Genomic DNA, 15353 nt, shown 5'->3' with positions numbered 1-15353 from the left:
TGAAGCGTTTCTTTGATCCTGCACTGCTTTGATTCACTTTTCTCTCACCCTTTTAGCTAAACATATCATTGGAATTTCGCTCTTTGTTCCTGACAGGTCTCGTCTTAGCTCGGTTTCTCTGCAGACACGCAGCCCTTCCCAGAGGGGGAGAACTGCTCCGCAGCCCAGACGGAATCGAGTGCTGCTCAAAGATTTATCCTCGTCTTTTGAATCGACGTTCTCTTTTCCCCTTCACTCCCTACCTTGACATCTCCGTCCTGTCTGTGGCACAATTGAAATGACATGGTTGGTGTGGTCAGTGTCATTCAGCGTTTTATAAATGCTGAGCACTAGTCTCATTAATCTCTATTACAAGCAGAGATCTTGAAAGAACAGTGGGATGCAGTGAATCTCTGAAACTATGGTCCTGTAGACATTTACGGTCTCAATTATTATAATCACCTTATTGTTATAAAATGTTGTCTTTAATGTCAAATAATTAAGTTTACCTAATTACTTTAATCAATATTTTACACTGTTGTCAAAAACAATAGACTCTAAATTAGGAGCTCATAGGGCTGGCTGCAATATTATATCAAAAATCATTATTGTACATTATCTTTATATTGTAACAATGATTATTAATATCGATATAGAAAACAATAAAAACATGTCGGTCCATGACGTTAGCCAAGTCTAGCACAAGTTATGCAAAAACTCCTGTTATTATCACTGGAGCTATGAAATTAATATTTTATTTACATTGTGTTGTTTATGATGAGGGAATTTGCGCAAAGTGCGTAATCAACACGGCTCTGGCGTTTTCAGCACTGACTAATCTAAGCGCCTCTGATTGATCAATGCATTCCTAAGTTCAACAGAAATGTGTTTGATTGGTTATAAGACTCAACTGTGCACAAAACAGCTTGTAAAAGCAATGTGATGCAGTGTGAATCTAAGTGTACTTCTGCAAACTGACACTTTTCATTCTTTTTCACATTCAACTGTAATCGCGACAGCTGTAATATGTTGTTTAATTGTGCAGGGTTATTTTTTTTGCCCCTTTGTCTTGAATTTATGGGGCATTTTTATTCATTTTGGTATCAGTTTTGCCACAAGCCCTCGTTAATTTCCTACCCTGATAGGGATGCATTTCTCAGAAATGTGAAATTTATAGACATGTTTTAAAACATTAAAACACTTTTCTCAAATTTACCCCAGTAAAACTAATAGTAGAAAAATACAATTTAATATTAAAAAGTAAATTAACAAATAAAAGAGTCAATACAGGAAGTTAGAAATTACAAGTTAGAAAAATTCATGACATTCATATATATTTTTATACTAGTAATGCATTTTTAACATAAAATGCCTTATGCATGTTTTCAAGTTGAAATTTTATTTATAATCACTTTTCATAACATTAGGAAAAGTCAAAGTATCAGCCTGATTCTTAAATGTTAAGCATGTTTTTTTTTTTTTTTTTTTAAACATAAGTAGATTGTTTAGACAAAAACTGTGAAGTCCTTTTATTAAAAAGAAAAGACAAACAAAATTAAATAGGTGTACTGGAAGGATTTTTCTTCTTTTTCATAAGATATCACATTTGGTGAATAAGCAGCACCTCACTTCCTCTTTTGACATGGAAATATATACTCTGTGTGCAAAAACATGATCATTATCTATTACAAAACGAATGTGCCTGTTCACACGTAACACTTCCCATACATCTACTTTTGTGTGCTAATTAATATCCAACATCTGATAAGTGCAAATAAAAACAAAGAAATTGTTGTTACTGCATGTATTTGATCTTCTATGGCTTGAACATAAAGATTATTATCAAGCTGCTTGTAAGGTTTGGTTAATAGGACGGGCAATGTAACTCATATAAGATTTTTAAATTACAGTATAAAAAATACAGATGTTATTCATAACATACATTTTATAATTCAGTCAAAACACCATCCGGTGGTCGGATTTTGTTTTAGTTTAGTTTAGTTATTTTATTTATCTAACAAGTATGTTGTGTTTGCCAAAAAGCTCATTTGCAGGCAGGATGTTGTTATAAATTGCTAATTGCGTAATGGTGTTAAATGTTTTAAAGATCTCGCAAAAAGTAGGCAGTAAAAGAAAAACAGTATGTAAAGTGTATTAGCCTGGTTATCTATCTGAGCCTTGTTCTCTTCCTTCTCTCTGTGGTTCGTTTTAAATATATCTGCTTTTGAACTCTACATGATCAACAGTTTGTGGTGAGACTTTCTGATAATCTGTTCTGGACTTAGTTATTTTAAAAAAAACAGAAGTAAATTCTATACCGTGAGAAAATAGGAAATAGTCATAAACAATCATGATACTTTGAGATACTGTAGGGGAAGAGATCCAATGTATAAAAGATACTGTTAATTACAGATGTTGCCAAGACGTTGACTACTTTTTCTCTATTTCTCTTCTCCATTTCTGTCACAGATGAAGTTTTGGTTCCTTGCTGCTTCGCCTCTGGCTTGCTTAGTTGGGGACCAGTGTTGGGCAAAGTTACTTTTGAAAGTAATACGTTACAATACTGTGTTACTCTCGAAAAAAGTAACTAATTATGTTACTTAGTTACTTTTTATGAAAACATCACTTTTTAAATCTGACCAGGGCTTGCTTGTTTGTTTTTAATATAAAATGTTCTGTTTTGGCAAATGTAAAAGCCCTTTCACACCAAAAGCTTCAGGCTGAAGGAAAAGTAAATTCACGTCTGTACAGTAGAATGCAGAAGAAGAAAGTTCAAATGTTAGTTTATCTTCATTTTTGCTTATTAGTATGGTTGAACTGGATCATCATCAGCAAAGACACTGGTTAATAAAATGGGATCAAATACATAAAGGATATTTGTATTATTTCACATATTTAATTATTTCAGCTGATGTTAATTAATGCATGTTCACATTTAGTAACTAAAGTAACATCTTACTCCCGATTTCTCTCAACATGGGGACTGGAGAGCTTTCATTCAATAAATGGAAAAAAAAAAGTAACTGGCTTTACTTATATGCAAAAGTCAGATATTTAGTTAGAAATTGAAAAGTAATGCATTACTTTAGTTACTTGAAAAAAGTAATCTAATTATGTAATTTCCAGCGATATCATCGACTTGATTGCACAGATACTATTTGAACTGAGTTGAGCTGGATGACGACATCACTGAATTCAATGATAAAATTGAAAATTGAGTGTTTAGTGTTGTCCTTTTGCGTTATTGACACACTATATTCCTGTTTAGTACTGTAAAGCTGCTTTGACAATCTGCATTGTTAAAAGCGCTATATAAAAAAGGTGACTTGACTTGATAATTATAAATTAAGAAAGAAAATAAACACCATTAATTTCAGCAAATAACCATCTTATCAAAAGCCAGTTTTGAATTGTTTGACATGTTTCTGTTGATTGTATGGTCATTTGGCAATTAAAGTCATATATTTGTGATGTTACATTATAAATTCTTTAGATTAGTCTATTGGTTTTGGTTATAATCCATTACCAGAGGTGAAGCCCTGGGTTCTTTTTAACATCAGTATATTGATCTTTTTAAAAAGAGCAAGAAAACAAGGTCGTCTTTTTTTTTTTTTTTTTTTTTTTTTTTTTTTAAGCATCAAAGAGCTTAAAGTTTCCCATAACTGGGTAAAATCACTAACAATAATGTGTACCAAGAATCTACTGGAGTCCCAAGAAATAAATGTGAAGTGAATAAGAAAATATTTAAAACAAAACCACTCATGTGACACAGTTAAAAATCAAAGCCCTCCCTCATACTACACAAACCACTCTAAGAAGTGAGGTTGAGAGGATGGAAAGGAAATGAGTGGAGGAACAGCAGGGTTTGGTGATTCAGGTACTATAAATTGTCACCTTTTCCTCTCTGCTCTAGAGATTGAGACCTAACTGACAACTAGAGAGGGACATATCATGTTCAGCTGGAATGTGTATCATCTGGTAGCCCTTGCTTTGCTCTCTGCTCCTGAGTCTAGTGCTGAGTCTGATGATAATGATGATTATGGTGAGTATCTTTTTTGTATATTTTTTAGTATCTTCAGTACTTTAGCTCTTAACTGACAGAACAAATATTCAATATTTATTGTTTAAAGCAACTTTTGTTTAAAGCAACAGGTTGATTACTTATGTGACATCTATCTATCTATCTATCTATCTATCTATCTATCTATAAAGAACTGTTAGAAGGTTTTGTAGCTGAAGAGCATGAGAAAAGACTTTGCAAAGTATTGAGAGTAAACTAAAAAGTCCCCTAGAAGATTATTAGATTCACCACAAAAATGTGTTTTCCCAGTGTAAAGGTCATAAGTTGAATTTTTAGGAATGGAGCATATGACAAGCACATTCTTGTCAGTACACATTTAGACAAACTTCTGATAATGATGATGATGATGATAATCTTGCTGATAAGTAGCGATGCATCATGGTGCATGAGCTGTCTGGAGAACCACATCAAAAGGCGTGAGGAGGGGGAGGCGTTCTCATGAGCTGGTGTATCCTGTATACCCGACAAAGATTCACATCAGAACATATTCATTAAGTAAACCCCCCCCCTGATTTCGCAGTAATGTTATTCATTCAGTCAATTTCATACTGTAAATGCTCACATATTACTCATACTGTAATCTCAAACAACATCTGTGGACTTTTTCAGCATTTTCTGAGTAATGATTTTTTCAACATTGTTTAAACAAGGGTTTTCTAAAAAATTTTAAACATTTTCTGCTGTTTAACACTACAATATTTAGACCTGTATCAGCAATGACAGCAAGTCTGAGGTGTGATACAAGAGAGTGAAAGAGTGAAAGTAGCTTCGGTTTCAATTACAGTTGTGGATAATATACATCCAGCTATTTGTTATACATCCAGTTGTTATTGCAAAACAAACCGACTCTGTGAACAGGGCACTGACCAAAAGACCTGATTTTATTTTCAATATTATAAATAAGCAAGATGCAAGATGGTACCAGTTGCGTTATACATCTGTTGTTTAGCAATGCTAATTAAGTATTGAGAAATGTCATACTGCTGAATGCCAAGATTGACCAGATTTTTCTGCTGAATTTTGTATGGACCAACAGAACTCATGACTATTCTGTTCCATCAGATACTGATCTGGACCAGATTGTTTTTAAAATTAGTAATACATCGCATAGTATTACTGTAACATGGTGGACCCCGATTGATATAAACCCTGAGTGTTGTGAAGTTGAAGTGCAGTACAAGAGCCAATGTGTCAAAGAATGGAAGGTATTTAACACTCACAGACACTTACACATTTGACCTGTTGTAAGGCTCAATTTTAGCACAAAAGGAAATCAGATTTGTATACAGTAGTGGCCTAAATTATTAGAACACCATCTTAAAAGTCCATTTCCAAAACAAAGATTCACATATAATGTACTCACCCCCTTGTCATCCAAGATGTTCATGTCTTTCTTTCTTCAGTCGTAAAGAAATTATGTTTTTTGAGGAAAATATTTTAGCATTTTTCTTCATATAATGGACTGCTATGGTGCCCCGATTTTGAACTTCCAAAATGCAGTTTAAATGTGGATTTAAACAATCCCAAATGCGGCTGTAAAAGATCCCAGCCAAGAAGGAAGGATCTTATCTAGCGTAACGATCAGTTATTTTCATAAAAATAATACAATTTATATACTTTTTAATATCAAATGCTCAGCTTGTCTTACTCTGCCTGGACTGTTTATTTCCGGGTCATGACAGTTAGGGTATGTCGAAAAACTCCCATCTCATGTTTTCCCTCAACGTCAGAATCACTATATCGCCGTTTTACCTTTTTGGTTAAGAGTGTTTGATCTTCTTTGCATGTTCACTTTGCAAAGACTGTGTCGGTACTTCTGCAGTGATGTAGGATGATTTTGAAATGATTTTTGAAGTTGAGGGAGAAAATACGATGGGAATTTTTCGACATACCCTTACTGTCTTGAGCCAGAGAGTTCACAGAGTTCAACAAGAGAAAGGCAAGATGAGCGTTTGAGAATAAAAAGTATTTAAATTGTATTTTTTAAATCAAAATAACTGATCGTTCACTAGATAAGACCCTTCTTCCCTGGCTGGGAAGTTTACAACCGGATTTAGGATTGTTTGAAGCCGCATTTAAACTGCGTTTTGGAAGTTCAAAATCGGGGCACCATATCAGTCCATTATACGAAGAAAAATGCTGAAATGTTTTCCTCAAAAAACATAATTTCTTTACGACTGAAGAAAGAAAGACATGAACATCTTGGAAGACAAGGGGGTGAGTACATTATATGTGAATCTTTGTTTTGGAAGTGGACTTCTCCTTTAAAAATGGTCTTTTGCTGTAGTGTGTCAGTAGGAAATACCAGTTTACATTTCCAAACATTCATGTAGCCATTAATTATAATAAACCAGTGAGATTTTTGTTTGCACACTGAGTCTGACAACAGCCAGTGCTCCACTGGAAAATGGACAACACATATCCAATTACACCTGCCGTTTTTATCCGTCTCTTCTGTCCACTTTTGACCACTTCTGACCACATTACCCCCCGGTGGTGCTGATTACAACAAGAGGAGGGTAAATGGGCAGATCCCTGACGTTCTTTAAAACAGGAGCAGGTTGTACTTACTGCTGCTAGTATTCGCAAACATCCCACACAAAGTTTTGTTCATGTATATGTAAGGGCTTTTTCAGATATTTCAAGCAATGGAAGACATGAGCTCAGACAAATTTCACACGTTCATAAAATTAGATAAAAGAGAAAATGCGGAGAGCAGCTGCTGTAGTTTCATTTCATTTCGGCCCGTCAAAGTTTAAATCTCATCTGATAATCGCGCATCCTTGTATGTCTCGCAATGAATACATATTAGGTCAGTAGGCGGAGAGCAGGCATTTGACCACATGCACATCTACACTACAACGGTAATCTGATCGAATGTGTTTTCAACCACCTCTGGATGTGGTCGAAAGTGGACAAGCTCAAAACACTTAACACCCTGTTTACACCTCTACTTAGCGTTGTCCACTTGTGATCAGATCGATGAAAACAAATGTTAATACCAGGTGTAAACAGAGCCCAAGATGCTTAAAAAAACCTACCTGCAAAGCTTCAGTATTGTTAGAAGTTTTAGGCACTTGTGTAAAAATGCTGTAAAATGCAACACATTCTCACTCCAAACTCATCAAATATTGACACTTGGTCAGGACCCCTTTAGCGTCACTTTTTGACACCCATTATACCCCTTTTGCGTCATTTTTGTCGCGCAGGGTCCTCTATTGTTTTCAGCTGTTTGTCTTAATTTAATGGTTTGCATGCCCAGTGGCCTTTTATTGTAGCCAGCCTAAGGCACACCTGTGCAATAATCATGCTGTCTAATCAGCATCTTGATATGCCACACCTGTAAGGTGAATTAGAATCAGAACAGAACAGCTTTATTGCCAAGTATGCTTACACATACAAGGAATTTGTTTTGGTGTCACAGGCTTCCAGTGCACAGAGACGACAACAAAAAAACAGAGAAAATAATATAAGTTGAGAATAAAAAAATACACATATGTAAATATAAATAAACAAATATTGCAATATAAGATTTAAGAAAATAAATAAATTGTATATACAGTTGTGCTACAGATGATAGAAAAAGAACAGAATAGAATAGAATAGAACAGAGTAGAGTAGAATAGAATAGAATGAGATGTCGGGATGTACTGAGATGTAGGTGGTAAATATAAGGTTATTACACATATTTTTATTGCACAATGGGGGAGCTGGGGGGGGTCTGGAACATTTAACCGTGGATGGATTACCTATGCATAGGAGAAGTGCTCACTAACAAAGATTTAGACAGATTTGTGAACAATATTTGAGAGAAATAGGCCTTTTGTGTACATAGAAAAAGTCTTAGATCTTTGAGTTCTGCTCATGAAAAATGGGGGCAAAAACAAGTGTGTTGCATTTATAATTTTGGTCAGTGTATTTAAAGCACTGGAGGACCCTGCACGTCGAAAAATGACTCTAAAGGGGTACCCTAAATGTTAAGAAGTGACGCCAAAGGGTCCTGACCAAGCGTCAATATGTGACGAGTTGGGACTGAGAATGTGTTGCAAAATGAGGATGTTGTCTAAAATAATGTCATAAATAGATTTTCTTTATCAATTAACTTCTATTAACTAAATTAAATCAACATTGATGATGAGATCAGATCTCTGTGTGGAGCACTGGCTGTTGTCAGACTCTTTATGCACACAAAAATTTCACTGCATTAATACAATGAATGGCAAAATTAATGTTTGGAAATATAAACTGATATTTCCTACGGATATAGCACAGCAAAAGAACTCACGTAAAAGCATTTTTAGGGGGTGAAAATACCAGTGTTCTAATAATTTTGGCCACCATTGTATGTAAAAGACTTATAAATGCCCATAAATCTGTTCTAAAATGACATGCTCTTTGAAGCATTTCAGAGTTGGGGAATCATGTAGTCTGCTTTGCATTTGCTTACATGCAGGAAGATCAGAGGATTGTAGTGAAACAAGAACATGAGGTATATCATTTGAACCTGTCCACTATCAGCATGAAGATGAATTACGATTTCAGAATAAGAATGAAGCTGTGGTGTCTGGACAAGGAGTGGAACAACTGGACCAAAGTGCAAAGTTGGGGAAACAATGCAGGTACCGTCTCTTTGCCTTTGAAAAACCATGTGTTCAGGTTCAAGTCCAAAGTCTGGTTCTGCTTTCAAATGCAGAAAAGGTTCTTTATAGTCGAAAAAGGTTCTTTAGATTTTTAAAATGTTCTTAGGAAAATGTTCTTTTAGAAACTGTTTACTGAAAGGTTCTTTGGGGAACCAAAAATGGTTCTTCTATGGCATCACTGGAAAAACACCCTTTTGGAACCTATTTTAAGGGCATTGATCACATGTTAATTTGTCTCCAGTATGAATTAACTGTTGTTGTGTTCTTCAATTTGTTCTGAATAAATCAAATGAAATATAAACAGAAGTAAATTATTACGTATAATTACATTCTATGCGTGTGTGTAAAAAGCTTCACAAATAAACATTTTGTTCACAGGTGCTTGTATGGTAGAAGCATCCCCCTACATATGGGTTTATATTTTGATAATTGCACTGCCACTAACCGCCTTTCTTCTTGTTTTCCTGTTGACCCAAGAGGGGTGAGTATTAACCTGCAGTTCAATTATTATAATATTCTTGACACCATATTTATCAAACGTCTGAATGCTATGACATTCTTTCGTCTTGAAAGAATTAGAAGACTGATCCTTCCTGAAGTACCCGATCCCAAACACTTCATAAATAAAATCATGGACACTGAGCAGTCGCAAGTAAGGCCAATGCCATCTATCATATCAAATGCATTAATCTGACAGAATACACCTAAAGATGTTTGTAGTTCTTATAGCTGGAGGAGATTTTACATTTTCACACTTCAGGGATTTTTCCGGGTTTTGTTTTACAAAATAAATTACAATCATAGATCAAATGTGAATTCTGACACCGTTCTGTGCTTTAAAAATAGTTGCAGTGCTTCTGTAGCAGCTTGTTAGCACTTTACATTTTGCACACAACATTTCAAAATTCATTTATGTTGTAGAACAAACCGTTAAAATTTTTCAGAGAGTGCTTTTACGTGTACAACAAAACACTAATAGCAGTATCACTGTAACACTAAAAACCTGAGAGGTTTAAATCTTTTCCCCAGTATTTCAAAATTTAAACAGACATGCACACTAAAGCTGTTTAGGCTATTTGTAATGTCAGCTGGGCTTCAACCATGATCTGAACGATATAAATAAAACACTATTTAAGGCATTTACATATTTCTATTATTAATTACTCACCCACATGTTGGTGAAACTGCATAGACAGCAATGCAACTGACACGTTCAAGGCCCAGAAAAGTAGTGAGGATAGTATTGGGTTCGAGTCCGAGTCTTTAACCAATCAAGTCCGAGACGAGTCCAAGTCCTAGGACATTGTTAAAATAGTCTATGTGGCATCAGTGGTTCAACGTTAATTTATGAAACCACAAGAATACTTTTTCTGCGCAAAGAAAACAAAAATATCTTTTTTCTACAAATTCTTCTCTTCCCTGTCAGTCTTCGATGCGCATTCATGAGAGTACCATGACACATGCATGTGCATTCCTCTGCTTATACACAAGCATGCGTGGTACCAACACTATCTCACGAACAATTCATACGTATTTTACAAGGTTGCTAATTTGTACAAATTCGTATGACCTCACTCATTTGTCTAGACACCAGTGACGGGTAAAATATGTACAATTTAGCCAAAATCGTGTGAGGTCATACAAATTCGTATGAATTGCATTAGATCAGGCTGGTGGTACTGTCATTAATACACCTTAAAGATGGATAGGGAAGAGAAGAAATTGTTGAATAAAGTTATTTTTTGTTTTTGCTTTCTTTGCACAAAAAAATTATTCTCGTAGCTTCAAAACATTACAGATAACCCACTGATGTTATGAAGATGAGCAAAGGTCTTACTGGTTTAAACAACATGTGGGTGAGTAATTAATGACAGAATTTTTATTTTTGGGTGAACTCTCCATTTAATAAGGAAGGCCTTTTCCCCCACTAAATAAAAAATTAAATTTCGAATTTTTCTCGCAATTGCAAGTTTTCATCTTGTAATTATGACTTTTTTAACAGAATTGTGAGATATAAACTTGCAATTGTGAGTTATAAGTTCAGAATTGTGATATATTAACGTACAGCTCTGACTTTTTTTTCTCAGAATAGCGTGATATTAACTCACAATTGCGAGTTTTTCTTGCAAATGCGAGTTTATATCTCATAATTCTGACTTTTTTCTCGCAATTCAGACTTTCTCAGAACTGTAAGATATAGACTCAGAGTTGACTCAGAATTGCAAGTTATAAAGTCCCATTTTGAGGGGGGGAGTCAGAATTGTGAGATAAAAAAGTGGCAATAACCTTTTTTTAGTTTTAGTTTTTTCAGTGGGTGGCAGAAACGGCTTCCTTACTTGAATAACTGATGCTTTTTACATACTTTATTTACTTACTTATTTACAAACCCAATGGAAAACTAATGACAAATATGCTTTCTGGATTGGCCCACTCTTAAAAATATATATATATATTTTTAATCTATGCTTCCATGAAGAAACTTGAACATCAGCGGAACCTTTCAATTTTACAAAAAGTTTTAATTGTGGAAAAAGGTGCTCTAGATTATTAAAATGTTTCTCACACTAAACCATGTTTTATAAACATTATTTTTTACAAATGTATGGGTCTAAGAAATAATTCTGTCTGTCATTTCCTTTCTAAGTGGAGGGGGAACCTCACACAGTGGAATGAAGAATGCTCAACAACAGATATTGAGATTATTGAGAAGAATGAAAGAGAAGAGCAACATCAAACTTTGGTGATACAGCCCATGAACACCAGCCCAGAGAGCACATACTGCATCTACTCCTCTGAAACTCCTGGTAAAAACACAGAACCGCAGTACTCTCAGAACGTGTTGGGATATATTTCCCTTTAAGCCCACAGAGAGGGGATGAAATCATATCGATGAGCCAATTTGATGCTTTTAAGACTGATAATTTGATTGGTGTAACACATGGGTTTGTGATCATTACGGTTTGTTTAGCATGGCTCTGTTAGCCTCTGCTGGTAGATCTTGTAACTACACCATCTGAATACAAAAAGCGTATTTTTCTATTAATGGCCATTCAAAATTAGCCATATGTTCTGATGAAATTAATGTTTCTTAAGCAACATATTTCCAGGATTTCTGCATCGGCCAAAAAAGTGCCTGTGAGATGAATGGAAATGCTAACTGAGATATTTCTGTAGGATTTATAAATGTTCCTGTGATCAGGATTGTGGTTAAAGCACAGCTAGTGCACAGAAAATCATTTGAGCACATCAGCTTGTAACAAACAATGCAAGTGCAGTACAATAATTGGACAATGGAGGGCACTCTGACTATCCTGAAGTGTTAAAGAAGAGTTGAACCATATCAAAGCCAACAAGGAACACACTCTTCACAGCATAACAGCCTTCTCTTAAGGGAGGATGTACGTTAATTTGAAGACTGATTTAAAAGATTAATGTGAAACTGCATAATGGATGTGGAATTTCAGTGTGACGGCGTAACAAAGCCAGGGCAGCAGCTACACACTCCGATCTGTTGTGATTGATGAACTGGAATTGGGGGTAAAGGAGAATATGAACAAATAATCATTATGAAATAGAAGCAAAAACGAATGCTACACAGGTGGATACATGAATGTAAAAATGTACAGTTTCAGTCGTACTTGTCACAGCTTAAAACAGCTTTTTTTAATAGTATTGGTTTTATGTGTGAGGCAGGAAGTGGGATCCAAAAGTCTGAGATTACATCTACAAAACAACAATTTTAAATCCAAAATTAAAAAATAAAAAACAAATACTAGGACATTCTGATACTCATTTGAATTTTTTGTCATGCATTTTTTTTCACTCCAAATGCTATGTTGATCATATAATTTGTTACTTTTAAATATGAAACTAGAAAAAAGTTTACAAAATATATGCATTTTTAAACACAGTTTCAGACTTTTAGTACATGAATTAAAAAAAAAAAAAATTCAATTTTCCATCTATTTTACTTGAATTATTTTATGTGTTTTTTGTGCTTTTTATTTTTGAATTTAATAAACACTTCATCTTTATGTCCACCACAAGATTTCCCCAGCAACACCTGTGTGCTATCTGGCAGTTCAGTAGAAATGATCTTTTAGATATATAGCGGTGGGGAATTACCCAACAAGTGTTTAAAAAAAAGAAAAAACTGATCAACAGAGAAGAAAAAGTTTACTCAGAATAATAAATGATATAAGATAAGATAAACCTCTTTCACTATATGTAATTTTCCATCTACGCCTCTTACAGAGGAACTCTTTCCAAGAAGGGGCACTGGAGGTGGTACATTGTATTTCATACATGGTGATTGCTGTCTGCTTAAATAGGCTAACAATCAGATGTAGCTAGTCACCACTTGAGTGTTACATGAGAGTTCACACTAGCTAAAGTCTTCATACCTCCTCCAGCTTACATAAGAGAAGCAACAAACAGCTTGCTCGATTAATAAATTAAGTATGCTAAATATGGCTTACAGTCATGTTTCTGCAGAGCTATTTAATGATAATCAACACTCCAACAATTACATCTTTACACTTTACACTTTTAATTATACATTGTGCTTTTCTGTCTGGCAAACGGGAATGAATCGTGCTCCCTGGTGAATTGTTCTCTAAAGCATTAAGCAAAAACGTGTGGGTCTATGTGTGATGATTTTACTCTTAAATACCAGGAAACACATATGCACGCACACACACGCACACTGCAGAGATCAGCGTTGCTGGACTAAAATGTTTTATTTATTGTAATGCTTTAGTGGGGGAAGACCCAGTTCATGCATTCATTATCATAAAGGCCCCGAGACATTCCGCACAAAGAGCGAGACGACTTACGCGGCACCTAAAAAACGTGCAGGTGGAGGAACGACTAGCTGTGGCGACGTGACAGAAGATGACAATGTCAAAGAACCGCCATCTCTAGCACATAAACTGTCCCTGAAGCAGACACTTAAGGGAGATGTAAAGCGCTACACATCTCTGCGTTGTTTTCACTCTCATCAACTTGTTTTTAATATGCTACGATGAATGTGTCAGGGCCCCCAGGCGGTAAATGGTGGATGACAAATGTTACTGCAAGGAAACCCACTGGAGGCTGACCATATTGTACCTGTGCTGGGCTTCTTGATGCTTCTTTTTATCAAAAAGCTCAAAGCTGGAAGAAACACCCTCTTTTGTCATCTTCTGGGTTGTATGCGAATGCACACAATGGTGGATGTACAGTAAAACAGATGTTGAAGATTCTCAATAAAAAAGACTGTAGAGGCCCTCTTTTCTATTCAATTATTTAGAGTTGAAGAAAGAAACAATAGTATCAAGATGTTTCATCTGAAGCCCAAACGTTCTGGAGGAATGAATAACATTTATATAGTAACTGGTGCCAAATAGCCAGAAATGGAAACAAATGATCCAAATCCCACATACCCGGAGGTGTGTCCATATTGGAGATACTCGGATGTAACTAACAGCATGGATTGCTTGGTTAATGTACTACTCAGTATGTTGTTCTGCCAATTTTTGCTGTCTAAACCATGGAAAAAAACATGTGGAAGCTGCTAAATCATATAGAGAAGGACTTAGTAAGCAAGAAAGGCACAATATTTTGACAAACCAAAGTTAATAGGTGGTAAAGATATGTACGAGCAGTATTAATGAAGATATTAGTCTAATATTTCACCTACCTGACTGGAAATCATAAGAAGAAACACGAATGTTGTACCTGGAAATCCTATTTCGGTTTGGCCAACCACAAACGCCTTTTGTACCTCAGACAGTTCTTTTGCATTTTTCTCCTTGATTTGTTAAAACTTTTGGCAGTCTATAGAACTCCAAATGTTTTTCGGTCGACCAATTAGTAGGGGAGCACGGAGCACAACCTAACTGAATTTCTCAGTTTGTGTAAATCCACCTGGGGTTCAGAGTATAATTTTTATCCACGTTAATTTCACACTTGTCTTGTAAGTGAAAAGTGACAACATGCCCCGTATGTGGGGTACATTGTACACGGTACATGTGAGGGGCACGTTGTAACATGACCATATGACAGCTTAAAATGTTATCTGATCGAATGAAAAAAATGTAAATATTTTGTCAGTAAAATAAAATTATTAACTTTTTCAAATAAAATAATTGCGTTTTTTAAGAATGAAAAAAAAAAAATCTATTTTTTGAGGTTCACAATGAACATCAGGGACGGCCCTGAACGCAAAAAAACAGCTATACAGGGGTGCGTTTCCCAAAACCATAGCCGTTAGCCAACGCAAGTTCCGTCGTTACCAACACAGTTCAACGATTCCCGAACCTTAGTTCAAACGAACATTCGCAAACAGCGTCACAAATTTACGTGGTTGGAACTACAGACTTCTAACCTGTGGTTAGAAGCACAGTTCCTTGTTAGTAAGACATATGGGCTCAATAAATTATGCTCTTGGCCACAATAAGCAAGGTAACATACAGTACAATCTATATCTTTCACTCGATCTAAATACAAATGCATTTTAATCTATGTATTTTTAAGCTTCTACTGCAAGCGCCGTTTTTGAATAGTGCGCATGCGCATCAATGCCTACGGGAACCCCGGAGTATGACCTAAGAGGGAACCTGGGATGAATCAAACATCAAATAAAGCGAAGTAACATAAAACAAAAAATAGTA

The 15353-nt window shown here is 35.4% G+C and overlaps 1 protein-coding gene across 2 annotated transcripts; it reads left to right on the top strand.

Annotated features, from left to right (window-relative positions):
* Positions 1–3809: 3809 nt before the first annotated feature.
* On the top strand, positions 3810–12522 carry crlf2 (cytokine receptor like factor 2). Of its 2 annotated transcripts, none has more exons than XM_051119579.1 (6): positions 3810–4021; positions 5123–5265; positions 8514–8679; positions 9079–9181; positions 9280–9352; positions 11345–12522. In XM_051119579.1, exons 1-6 carry the CDS (start codon positions 3931–3933, stop codon positions 11558–11560), a joined length of 792 nt encoding a protein of 263 aa, XP_050975536.1. In that variant the 5' UTR covers positions 3810–3930; the 3' UTR covers positions 11561–12522. The 2 variants fall into 2 exon arrangements, with proteins under 2 accessions (XP_050975536.1, XP_050975535.1); XM_051119578.1 differs by having other exon boundaries at positions 9274–9352; positions 11345–12521.
* Positions 12523–15353: the final 2831 nt, after the last annotated feature.

Source organism: Labeo rohita, chromosome 9 (genome assembly GCF_022985175.1).
Source record: "Labeo rohita strain BAU-BD-2019 chromosome 9, IGBB_LRoh.1.0, whole genome shotgun sequence".
Lineage (NCBI taxonomy): Eukaryota > Metazoa > Chordata > Actinopteri > Cypriniformes > Cyprinidae > Labeo > Labeo rohita.
Note: the sequence above shows the minus strand (reverse complement) of the source record. Positions and strands in the feature narration are given on the sequence as shown.

Excerpts from the sequence above, each read along its gene's own strand:
- crlf2 (XM_051119578.1), top strand. The coding sequence starts at position 3,931 with ATGTTCAGCTGGAATGTGTATCATCTGGTAGCCCTTGCTTTGCTCTCT. Across the intron at positions 4,022-5,122 it reads TGATGATAATGATGATTATG|ATACTGATCTGGACCAGATT; the intron begins GTGAGTATCTTT and ends CTGTTCCATCAG. Across the intron at positions 5,266-8,513 it reads AATGTGTCAAAGAATGGAAG|GAAGATCAGAGGATTGTAGT; the intron begins GTATTTAACACT and ends GCTTACATGCAG.